General features: G+C 45.4%; 1 protein-coding gene across 1 annotated transcript; it reads left to right on the top strand.

Annotated features, from left to right (window-relative positions):
• Positions 1-6726: 6726 nt before the first annotated feature.
• C9H9orf131 (chromosome 9 C9orf131 homolog) lies at positions 6727-11342 on the top strand. The gene is made up of 2 exons (XM_044265455.1): positions 6727-7266; positions 7629-11342. Exons 1-2 carry the CDS (start codon positions 7036-7038, stop codon positions 11046-11048), a joined length of 3651 nt encoding a protein of 1216 aa, XP_044121390.1. The 5' UTR covers positions 6727-7035; the 3' UTR covers positions 11049-11342.
• Positions 11343-12569: the final 1227 nt, after the last annotated feature.

The following is a 12569-nucleotide window of genomic DNA, read 5'->3' as shown; positions in this document are numbered from 1 at the left end:
TTTAATGATGAAAAATTCCCATATGATGGCTTCCATTCCTCTGAAAAGTGGAGATCTGGCCCATCTGCTAGGAGCAGAGGCAAGAGAAGTTGAAGAAAGTAAAGAAGGTTTGAATTGATTTTAAGTAGAATAGGAAACTTTCTTTTTTAAGATTTTTTTTTAAGATTTTATTTATTCAGGGACGCCTGGGTGGCTCAGTTGGTTAAGCAGCTGCCTTCGGCTCAGGTCATGATCCCAGCGTCCTGGGATCGAGTCCCACATCGGGCTCCTTGCTCTGCAGGGAGCCTGCTTCTCCCTCTGCCTCTGCCTGCCACTCTGTCTGCCTGTGCTTGCTCTCTCTCCCTCTCTCTCTGACAAATAAATAAAATCTTTAAAAAAAAAAAAGATTTTATTTATTCATTTGAGAGAGAGCACAAGCAGGGGGAGATGCAAAGAGAGAGGGAGAAGCAGACTCCCCCTTGAGCTAGGAGCTGGACCTAGGGCTTGATTTAAGGACCTGGAGATCATGATCTGAGCCAAAGGCACACACTTAACCATCTGGACCACCCATGTGCCCCTAAGACTTTTTTTTTTTAATATTTTATTTATTTATTTGTCAGAAGGGGAAAGAGCAAAACCAGGGGGAGAGCATGCAGAGGCAGAAGCAGGCTTCCTGCTGAGCAGGCAGCCCAATGTGGAACTCAGTTCCATGACTCTGGGATCATGACCTGAGCCTAAGGCAGATCCTTAAACTGAGCCACCCAGGTGTCCCTAGGATGGGAAAGCAGTTAAGGAATAAATGAAATAAGCTCCACGAGCAGGGAGTTTCGCCTGTTTCAAAAGCTGATGTATCCCAAGTACTTAGTGCCTAGCACATAGTAGGCACTTAATGGAATGCATGAATAAATGCTTTTCAAGTGATAGTGGAGCTGACCATTAGTTACAGACCATGAATGTACAGTGATACGAACATGTACAATTTTATCCAACAGGGCCGAGCTACTTTCTAAAGGGCAGGTTCAGCAGAGGCAGAATTGGGATTTTGCCAGGTAAAAGTGATGAAAGGAAGAACTGAGAAGTGTTTGGGATGTGGTTAAGTGACAGACCTTGAAGTCTATCATAAAGAGGGAGGAAATGAAGGCAAGAGGTTGTTGATGGACAAGGAGAAAGTGAAACGGATGTTCTGACAAGACTGAAGAATTGGCATATTTAGGACAAATCTAGAGGTGTAAGTCAGAGGATGGGATGCCAAACTATTTTAGAGAGCAAAACAGTCCATGATGAGGCTTCAGATATGGCATAGCTAGACTGGAGCTGAGGTAAAGGACTCTAAGATGAAAAAGTCTAGGAATTGAGAGTCATTAAATGGGCTATCCATACAGATGTTTACATTTCCCACAGATTCCCTCCTCTTAAAGATGCTTCCCTGGGCTCCATCCAGCCCCTTCCCCAGTCTTCAGAGTATCTGCCTTCATACTTCAACGTTAACCTTAGATCCTAAAAGGATAATGGCATGGCTGAGCCAGAAAACAGAATAGAAAAGTTAGAGAGGGTGGTAGTGGACATCTATTTTGTTTTATTTTGTTTTCATACCAACATGCATACACTTTTCTGAAAACAGTCTGCTTCCTTTGGAGGAACTACAACATCCCGGCTTCTTCAGTCTCAGTCCATGTGCAGGTAGAGTGTAAGTAACTCTGACCTGTTAGAAGAAGCATTCTGTTTCCCTGAGAGCAGTTCAGTGAGTAGTTCAGGGATGGATACATGACCAACTGGAACCCATAAGCACAATGTTGTCAGCACAACACCACATTTTCAGCTTCACTTGAACCTGCTATGACACAAAACCTGAGAATATAGTTAGCACAGAAGAGAGCCAAGAAATAGAAAATAAGGACATCTGGATGGCTCCATTGGTTAGGCATCTCCCTTCAGCTCAGGTCATGATCCCAGGGTCCTGGGATCAAATCCTTCAGGGAGGCGGGGGGAGTCCCTGCTCAGCAGTAAGGGTCTGTTCCCTCTCCCCTGCTCCTCCTCCTGCTTGTGTGCTCTCTCTTTTAAATAAATAAATAAAATCTTTTTTTTTTTAAAGATTTTATTTATTTATTTGACAGAGAAAGACATAGCAAAAGAGGGAACACAAGGAAGAGTGGGAGAGGGAGAAGCAGATGGGAGCCCGATGCAGGGCTTGATCCCGGGACCCTGGGATCATGACCTGAGCTGAAGGCAGAAGCTCAACAATGGAGCAACCCAGGTGCTCCAGTAAATAAAATCTTAAAAGGGAGAAAAAAAAAAAAGAAAGAAAGAAAGAAACAGAAACTGAATCCTGATGACATTGAAATGAGTTCCTGAATCAACCCTACTACCTGAAACCAGCCAGTCCTAACTCTTCAGTTAGGGTCAATATAGTCCCATTTGCTTATACCTATTGGATTTTATTTACTGTCTCTTATATCCAAATGATTCCTCACAATGCAAGGGGGTCCTCAAACTCTGGCTCTGCTTTCTGGGATAGCCATATTATATATTATATATATATATATATATACACTATATAAATATTTATATATTTATATATAAATATAAATTATATATATAATTTATACTTACAATTTATATATACATATAAATTATATAATTATATATACATATATAAATTACATATATAAATATAATAATATTGTATAGTAACAAATTATATAATTAATATAATTATACTAATATATTAGTAATAAATTATATAATTATATAAATTATATAATTAATATATATTAACTTCTCTGTGCCTCAGTTTCCATTTATGTGGAAAAAAATAACAATATCTACTTCAAAGGGTTGTAAAGATTAAACAAAAGAGTTGTAGGAGCGTCTGTGTGGCTCAGATGGTTAAGCATCTGCCTTCCACTCAGGTCATGATCTCCAGGTCCTGTGATCTAGCTGCATGTGAGGAGCCTGCTTCTCCTTCTCTCTCTGCCTCTCCCCCTGCTTGTACTCTGTCTCTCTCTCTCAAATGAATAAAATCCTTAAAAAAAAAAAAAAGAGTTGTAAAGATTAATAGAGTATTATTAAAGAGTAAAAATTTAAGATTATAAATTTGTTCCACAACACTGAGAAACAAGAAACATTACATTACTTAATTTTTCTAAGTTAAATTAAATCTGGTTCAAATCTCATTTACTAGTGTTGGAAGACATCCATTATTAAATCATGATGTGGCAGGGGCTTTTTTCCTCTTTAGCATGATACATTCACCAACAAAACAACCCTTCCCCCACCCCCCACCCCCAAAAAACCGCTTAGAAAATAACCTCTGCTCTTGAGTATATCACAGTTGCCACTGGGATGTGCATTGTATAAATGCATACAGTCTGTTCAAAGACAGGTGGCTCCACAGCATCTCTCTCAGGTATGCACACAACATTTTTGCTGTAGTTCCCAAGACTATGTGCTGGGTGTTCAGTGCCCTAACCATTAAATTGGCTCTCCCCATTAGAAGCCCTTGCCCCCCTCCCCCAAAATCCTGCTGCCTACCAGTGGACTTCTGTACAGAACCTGTCACTCATGGAACCCATTATTATCTCTTCTCTCAAATTTCTGAACCCCCTCCAACCCTCAGCAAGTCTTCTTTCAATCATCCTCCATCTTCTCCTTCTCAAGAACACCTAGCTAAATTAAACTCCCCCTCCCACACAAGAGCCTGGATAAAGTTGTAGACTGGGTATCTTGAAACTTGGGTTCGGGACTAGAAAACTAAAATCTATTACCAATTCCATGAGACAAGAAACCTAGAACTCCTGGAAGAGAGGAATTCTATACATAACATAAAAAGTTACCTTTTTATCCTACTGGTTGTTTCCTTTGGCAAGAAGTAGGAGAAAACAATTAAAAGCTTGGTAAATTGTCCTGCCATAAATGTAAGTATGTAAGTATTCAACATTGCTTTTGCTTTTTCCCATTAGGACTCAACTTACCTTCTTCATCCACAGGTAGCAAACTCAAATGCAAGGCAGGCAATACAAGTACAAGTAAAAATGGACACATATAAGCAAACAAAATCACAGGCACAATAGATGAACTGCAACTAGCCTTAGCTTTGGCATCAATGATGAGAACATGGAGAGAACCATGGTGAAGGGGAACCACTGCTACTTAGCTCTAACTGGTCTTTACTTAGGGGCGCCTGGGTGGCTCAGTGGGTTAAGCCTCTGCCTTTGGCTCAGGTCATGACCTCAGGGTCCTGGGATTGAGCCCTGCATCCAGCTTCTGGTTCAGTGGGGAACCTGCTTCCCTCTCTCTCTGCCTGCCTCTCTGCCTACTTGTGATCTCTTTCTCTCTCTCTCTCTCTGTCAAATAAATAAATAAATTTTTAAATTTTTTTTTTTTTAAGATTTTTTATTTATCAGAGAGAGAGAGAGGGAGAGCGAGCACAGGCAGACAGAATGGCAGGCAGAGGCAGAGGGAGAAGCAGGCTCCCTGCTGAGCAAGGAGCCCGATGTGGGTCTCGATCCCAGGACGCTGGGATCATGACCTGAGCCGAAGGCAGCTGCTTAACCAACTGAGCCACCCAGGCGTCCCAATAAATAAATAATCTTTAAAAAAAAAAATGGTCTTTACTTAGTGGAAATGACTGTCTACTGCTGCCAGATTTTAAACTTGAAATACTGATTATTATGTACAATCTGCTAGTAGTTTTATAGTGCTGGCTACTCCAGTTTTTAATGCTGGCCACATTGAACCAAATGGTACATATCAGTTTAATTTTTAAGCCCTTTTGTGGTTTCAGCTGCTACATATATGCTGCTAGCTGTCGAATTTTACATCTCCACCATAGACTGCTCTTCCAAGCTTCAGATCCATGTATCTAATTGCCTCCTGCCCAGTTTTTCCTTGTCACAAAAACCTCACATTCGAATGTCTAAATGGAACCCATTACCCTCCCCCCAACCCTAACTTGGTTCCCAGGTCTGTGTTCTCTATTTCAGAAAAATGGCACTAATAGGGACGCCTGAGTGTCTCAGTCAGTTAAGCACCTGCCTTCAGTTCAGGTCATGATCCCAGGGTCCTCGGGGATAGAACCCGACATCGGGCTCCCTTCCGACATCGGGCTCCCTGCTCAGCGGGGAGCCTGCTTCTCCCTCTTCTGCTGGGGCTCCCCCTGCTTGTGCTCTCTCTCACACTGACAAATAAATAAAATCTTAAAGAAAAATGGCACTAATATACACACCAAGCCTCCTGAGTTAGGAACCCTAGAGTCATTCTCAACTCCCACTCTCCTCCACCCCATGCCATTGGTAATGAAGTCTAACCAACTGTATCTTTGGAATTGTACTTGAATTCATTATTGTCCATTCTCACTCACTGCCTTGGTTTAGGCCTCATCTAAACTAAAGCAAGAGTTCCCTAACTAATCTCTCCTCAATCTCTTTGCCCTCAATAGAGCCAGTGTTCTTTCTAAGACACAAAACTTGATCTTGTCACTTTCATGCTCAAAATTTTTCAATGATTTTCCATCCTTTTCAGGATAAATTTCAGTTTCTCAGACTGAAATTGAGGGGCCTTGGTGATCCTGTCTTTCCAGGTCCATCTTTTACTGCTTCTCCAACCCCCATACATTGAAATACCTGCAATTTCCCCAGTGGTACATGCTTTCTCTGCCCTAGCACCTTTATACAGGCTGTTCCTCGTATGTGAACTGTCCTTCTCTTGCTCCCTATACTTTCATTTTCTTGGCTCCTCAAACCAAGCATTAATCATCTCATCTGGGAAGCAGCCCCTGGCAAGAAACCCCAGGCTAGTTAGATACCCTCCTCTAACCCCATAGTACCCTGTGTATATTTCTATTTTAACTATTACTTGACTGTTTCCCCCCGCCCCACTGAAATGGGACCTACTTTAGTGCAGAGACTGTCTTATTTCTATCTCCTCAAGCCTGAGACAATACCTGATCCATAGTAGACAATCAATAAGTATGTTGAAAGAGTGAATGAATAAATAAATCTAGTCCAACTCATGATACCTAGGGGAGAAATCCTTCTTGTCTGAAATCACAGAGCTTATTAGTGACAGAGTTAGGAAACCCAAATCTTAATTTCAGCTCAGTGCTCTTTCTATCAGACTAAGAGGCCCTTTGATGGGGGTGGGATGAGGAGAGAGGCATTAAATTGTACCTCGAAGGTGGAGATTGAAGTTTGGCCCTGAAAGGAAGAGTCCATTTGGAACAGAGTGGTGGTTTTAGGATAAAGAGGAGCAAATGAAGAAAAATGGTCAAGCATATTTGATTTGTATTCACATACATGCTTGCCAAAAAGTTCTTAACCAACTTCAAGTCAAATAAAACATTTCACAGCTGACACAAGATTTTAAAAGGGGGTAGGGTGGGAACAGAGTCCTTATATTAAAGATGGAACAAGGCTTATAATTAAAAACCTTAAAAAAAGTAATTTTTTAAAGATTTATTTTAGAAAGAGAGCACACACACACACACACGTGCACAGAAGGGGCAGAGGGAGAGGGAGAGAAGCAGACTCCCCAGTGAGTGCAGAGCTCCGTGCGGGGCTTGATTTCAGGGCCCTTATATCATGACCCGAACTGAAACCAAGAATCAGCCACTCAAATCAACTGAGCCACCCAGGTGCCCCAAAAGAGATACTTAGCATATACTATGTTCTATCCTAATAATATGAGTTTGTTCATTTAATCCTCACAACTCTATGTGGTAATATCACGCCCATTTGACAGGTGAGAGAACTGAAGCACTAGAAAATTAAGCAGTTTGATTTCATAGACAGGAAGTAGCAGCACCAGGATTTGAATAAAGCAGTTTGACGCTAGAATCCACGTTCTTAATGACAACGTCTGAAGCATAAATCTGGCTCTGGCAATCAAGACAAAAGGTATCACTAAGGTTTCACTGTTATGAAATATTAGTTGCCTGACAAGAGGCAATGTTTTGGCTCTAAATTCAGGGAAAAGGCTGTTAGGCATGTGGGGGATGGGAGTTCTTTGTTCTGTGATGCAGTGATGACCTCGGGGTAAACTGCCACTAGGCTGAGGAAAATGGAATGGCTGTTAGAAGGCCTGCTTGGGGCTGAAGGGGACATGGAGCTTCTCTGGAGCCAGTTGACCCATGCCCTGGCCTGCAGACACTGTGGCAGCAGCTGCCTCCAGAGTCCAGGGAATCTGGTGACACTATTCCTGTTCATGATTTGGCAGATCCGGAGGTGGTGGCAGCTTGGGAGGTGGCGAGAGCTTCAACCCTGGTACTCTGGGGACATGATGCAAGGCACGGTGGGTGATATGGATGTGCAGCTGGGTGAATGACTCTTGATATCACATGTTGAGTTCAGGCAAAAAAAATTACTGACATGGAAGGACTTTAAGTCTTAAATGTGAGGCCGGATGAGTGACCATGGATACCAGATTTAAAGACAGGTGAATGATCACTGACCCTAGATGTAGTTACGGTAGGGAATGCTGATCTCTAAATATGATCTAGGACATGGCCCAGGAGGGTAAGTGACTACTGACCACAGACGTGGGGGCCAGGTGAGTAACTTCCTTCTGGATGTGGAACAGAGATTAAGGGCTTTATGACACACCTTGTGTCTCTGAAAGGTTTCATGCCTGAAGTATCTTTCTCCACTCCCCAGGGCCTACCACTTCTGTACAATGTGGTTTTCTTTGATCACCTGTGGAAGCAGAAGTCAGAGGATGAAGAGGAGGAGGAGGAAGAAGAGGAGACATCTCTGGATCCACGGAAGCCATTTTCATTTCCCAAAGAAGCTTCCACTGGAGAGCAAGCCACCACAGCCCCATCTCAACCATCCTGTGGTTCTGAGGACCTCCACAAAGCTGTAAGGACACCAAATCAAGTACAAACACAGAGCCCAAGCTCTTCCAGATCCTTCCCCACCTTTCAGATCCTGACCAACCTGCCTGTGAGGCACAAAACAGAATCAGGAAGCTATCTATGTCAGAGAAAAAGCCAGCTCTTCTGGGGTCTCCCCTCTCTGCACAGTGAGTCCTTGGAAACCATCTTCCTGAGCTCAAGTGGCCCCTCTCCCATGAAGTTGTCTGTTGGTCCCTTTGTCTTCTTCAACAAGCTTGCCTTCGTGGCTAGGTCCAATCTGCAGCTTCCCCAGTATTGCTCCCCAATTCAGCCTCCTACCCATAAAATCCACATTACAGAAGATCTAGAAGGGATAGCCCTTGATCCTCAGCAACTTCCTCCTCCTTCTTCCCCTTCTGTTCCATTGCTACCCTTCCATCTTAAGTCCTTTCCCACGGACCACCAGGAAGTCCTATGTGGTGCTAAGGCATACACACAGTGGCTTATGCAGCAGAAAGAGGTCCCTTGGATCTCTGAGAATCAAGCCCTGTACCTACAGCCTGAACGCCAAAGAACCAGACCTTCTAAGCTGTCCCTCTTATCTGAGGTCTGGTGGGATGTGCCACCGGATCCCAGCATCCAACACCACATCCTAGATTCACTCTCTGCCTCTCCACTGTATCCTCCTAGCCTTCTGGGAGTCCTGACAAGGCTTGAGGCCCCACGGAGGACTATGAAACAAAATGAGGACACCACAGCCACTAAGCCTGTAATGCCAGCTCCCAGCACAAATCTGGCTTCCCTTTCAGAACTCCAGGAAGTCACCCCTATAGAAGGCTTGCCTACAGCTAAGGCCCTCTGGGAAACCACAAGGCAAAGAAAGTATCCTCAAATCTCTGAGCCTTCAATCCTGGTCCGTTGCCAATCTGTAGACCCCATGACAGAGAGACAAGAAACCAGCCCCCTGGGAGTTCCACCTGGATATAAAACTCAGTGGAGAATCACAGGACATAAAGGGAGTTCTCAAGCCTTTGAGCCATCAATACCAGCTCCCTGCCAAGTCCGAGATGCTCTGTCAGAACTCCAGAAAGTCATCCCTGAAGGAGGACCTTCTGCACCAAAGAACTTCTGGGAAACCATGAGTCACAGAGAGAGCCCTCAGACCTCTAGGTCTCCAATGCCATGCCCTTGCTCTCCCCTAGGGCCCCTGCAAGAACTCCAGGGAGAAAGTTCTCTGGAAGATCCATCTAGGTATAAGCCCCAGTGGGGACACAGAGAAAATTCAGGAAACCCATGGGCCTTTATGCCCCCAGCCCTGGACCTCAACCCAGCACTCTATTCAACCAGCCCTGTATATGTCCCACCAAGATCTGAGACTTCGTGGAATGGTAGGGAGAGTAGAGAAAATCTTTGGGTCTCTGTAGACCCCGTTTCTTCTCTCAGGCTTCCTCTATCTTCCTTGCTGGTATCCCTAGGAATGAGTTCCCAGGGAATTTTGTCTGAGTCCAAAGCTCTGGAAGGACAGAGAGAGAACCTCTGGACCTCTGAGTCCCCAGCCCCTGACCACAGCCCATTTCTAGCTTCCATTCTGGAACTTCACAGACTCAATCCTATGGGAGGCCTCACCAGATCAGAAGCTGCATGGAGGGACACTGAGCTTTCTAGGAATTCCTGGGCTTCTGAACCTCCATCTCTGGCCCTCAGCCCATCCCCAGCTCTTAAATTTGAGCCCCTCAGAGCTAGACCCATGGGGGTCCTGTTTGATTCTGAGGATAGATGTGGGGATATAAAAAGGAGAAAAAACTCCTGGGCCTCTGAGCTCCCAGCTTGCAGCTTACCCCAAGACCCACATGGAGCCAGATCCTTGGGAGCCCTGTCTGACTCTGAGCCTACTGGGAGGAACAAGCAGCAGAAAGAAACCTGTTGTGTTCCTGGGTCCCCACTATGGGGCCCCAGCCCACCTTCAAACTCTAAGTCAAAGGCTCACATAAGTGAGCCTCCTGGAGACCAACATACCTGTAAGCCGAAGGGGGAAAGAGTGGAGCACAGAGATAACTGCTGGGCCACTGAGCTCCCAACCCCAACCTCCAGCTCTCTCTCTGCCCCTCCTCCAGATCCACATATTGACTCTGACTTTGTGTGGAGGAATGTGCAACCAAAAGGGATCCCCCAGGGCTCTAGTCCTCCAGCAGTGGATCTCCTGCAGCCAAAACCCTGGCCTGCCACTTTACCTAAAGCTCTGAAGATTGAGCCCAACCAGCCTGACCTACCCAAGAGAGAACTGTTTCCAGGGACTAAGGCAGAGACTCCATCCTTCCAGGGAGAGGCTGTCCCAGAGGTGACCCCTAACTCTGGGATCCAGGCCTGGCACTGGAGTAGAGAATTGGAACTCAGGCTGAAAAAACTACAGCAGAGCCCTGCTTCCAGATCCCCTGACCCAAGTCAATCATTTGGCAGCAATTCTGTGCTGAGCTCCACAACTCAAGGCTCCTGGAGACTCTCTTCCTGCCCCCCACAGCTGAATCGTCCCTCTAATTTATGCCCCCACTCTTCAAGCTGTCATCCCTCCAAAATTCACAACCTAGATCAGCCTGTCCAAATCTCCCACGGTTACCACTCACACTCTTCTTCCCAGCCACAGCCACAAGGGTCTGGCAGGGCTGAACAAGGGTCTCAGACAGAGGAAAGAATGAAGATGAAGATAGTAGCTGAGGTCTCATGCCAGGGGCCATGTGTTTGCATGGAGACTGGGGAGAACTGCTCAGACCTAAGCAAGTCCTCAAACCCTGAGGTTCCTGCCTCAGGTAACAAAGCTTCAGCCCCATCTTCAGCCAAAAAGAGAGAGAGCCCCAGGAAACCCAAAGCAGGAGACCACAGAAGAGGGGATGCAAGTCTGGAGTCATCCACAGTTACACGGAAAAGCCACCCAGCCCAGGCAAGACAACCAGTAGAAGCCCCTGTAAGCAGACTTTCCCGAAGACCTCAGCACCAAGACCAGAACTCTCAACACATTGCTCTTCCTCACCACCTTCACTCTAAGGCTGCAGGTCCCCAAATTCAGCGAAGAGCCGGGCTGGGAGCTGGTCACATCCGGACCCCTCAACACTCTAAGCACTGCCCTTGGGCCCACATGGAAAAACATTTCTCCTCCCCCACACCTCAGATTCCCCTTACCAAGGGTCTCCAAAAAATGTTAGCCAAGTTTCTGGTCACCCATGGCCCCTGCCAACCAAAACCGTAAGAGGAAAGGCTGGAAGTACTGGCACCCAATACCCTAAGATTTGAAGCCAAACCAGTTGTGGGGTGGGGAGAGGAAATCCTAATAAACTAGGTTAACTAGACCAATCCCTCTCACGTCATCTTTGGAATCTGTGGTACTGAGAATTATTAGCTTCTGCTATAGCTGTACTACCTCAGGATCCGAGAAGTAGAGAAGTCAGGATTTTGCAGGCTTAATTAACTTTTCAAACCCTTCAGATCATCAGCCTGGAGTCCACACATCTCTCCTCTACAGGGGGAGACTGTAACGCCAGAAGAGTCCAATGCTACCCATGAGAAAAACTTCACAGCAAGTGAACATTAGAAAAATACATCCATTCACATGAACACAACTGGTCTGAGTCTAGTCAGCTGTTCTTGATCCTCGGTACAGTCCCCTTCTTCACCCACTTGACCCACAAGTTCTCTACACTTCTGACCATTTCTTTGATCATCTATACCCAAGAACATAAAAATAAGCGCCTTTTTGTATGCTCAGTGGCGATGGGGATTTTTTTCTGTAATTGCCTGTTCATACCCTTTACCCATTTTTCTACTACTGCCCTAACAAATTTACCACAAAACACTAATTTGTCAAAGGTCTGACATGTCCCATGGAGCTGAAATCAAGGCTGGCAGGGCTGCATTCATTTCTGTAGGTACTGAAAATTCATTCCTTGTCTTTCCCAGCTTCTAGAAGCTACCCACATTCCTCAGCTACTGGCTGTCTTCATCTTCAAAGCTAGCAAATCCAAGTCAAGTTCTTACCGCTCTGCTCTCTTCTGCCTCCCTCTTCAACTTTTGTTTTGTTTTGTTTTTGTTTGACAGAGAGAGATCACAAGTAGGCAGAGAGGCAGGCTGAAAGAGGAGGAAGCAGGCTCCCTGCTGAGCAGAGAGCCCAACGCGGGACTTGATCCCAGGCCCCTGAGGCAGAGGCTTTAACCCACTGAACCACCGAGGCGCCCCTCCCTCTTCAACTTTTAAGGACACCTGTAATTACATTGGGTCTATCTGGATAATCCGAGATACTCTTCCTATCTTTTTTTTTTTTTTTAAAGATTTTATTTATTTATTTGACAGAGAGAAATCACAAGTAGATGGAGAGGCAGGCAGAGAGAGAGAGAGGGAAGCAGGCTCCCTGCTGAGCAGAGAGCCCGATGCGGGACTCGATCCCAGGACCCTGAGATCACGACCTGAGCCGAAGGCAGCAGCTTAACCCACTGAGCCACCCAGGCGCCCCATACTCTTCCTATCTTGAAGTCTAACCATTTTATTTAAAGTCAGCAACCAGGGGCGCCTGGGTGGCTCAGTGGGTTAAGCTGCTGCCTTCGGCTCAGGTCGTGATCTCAGGGTCCTGGGATCGAGTCCCGCATCGGGCTCTCTGCTCAGCAGGGAGCCTGCTTCCCTCTCTCTCTCTCTGCCTGCCTCTCCATCTACTTGTGATTTCTCTCTGTCAAATAAATAAATAAAATCTTTTTAAAAATAAATAAATAAATAAAGTCAG

This window comes from Neovison vison, chromosome 9, assembly GCF_020171115.1.
Source record: "Neovison vison isolate M4711 chromosome 9, ASM_NN_V1, whole genome shotgun sequence".
NCBI classification, from domain to species: domain Eukaryota; kingdom Metazoa; phylum Chordata; class Mammalia; order Carnivora; family Mustelidae; genus Neogale; species Neogale vison.
This window is presented reverse-complemented; position numbering and strand designations above follow the sequence as displayed.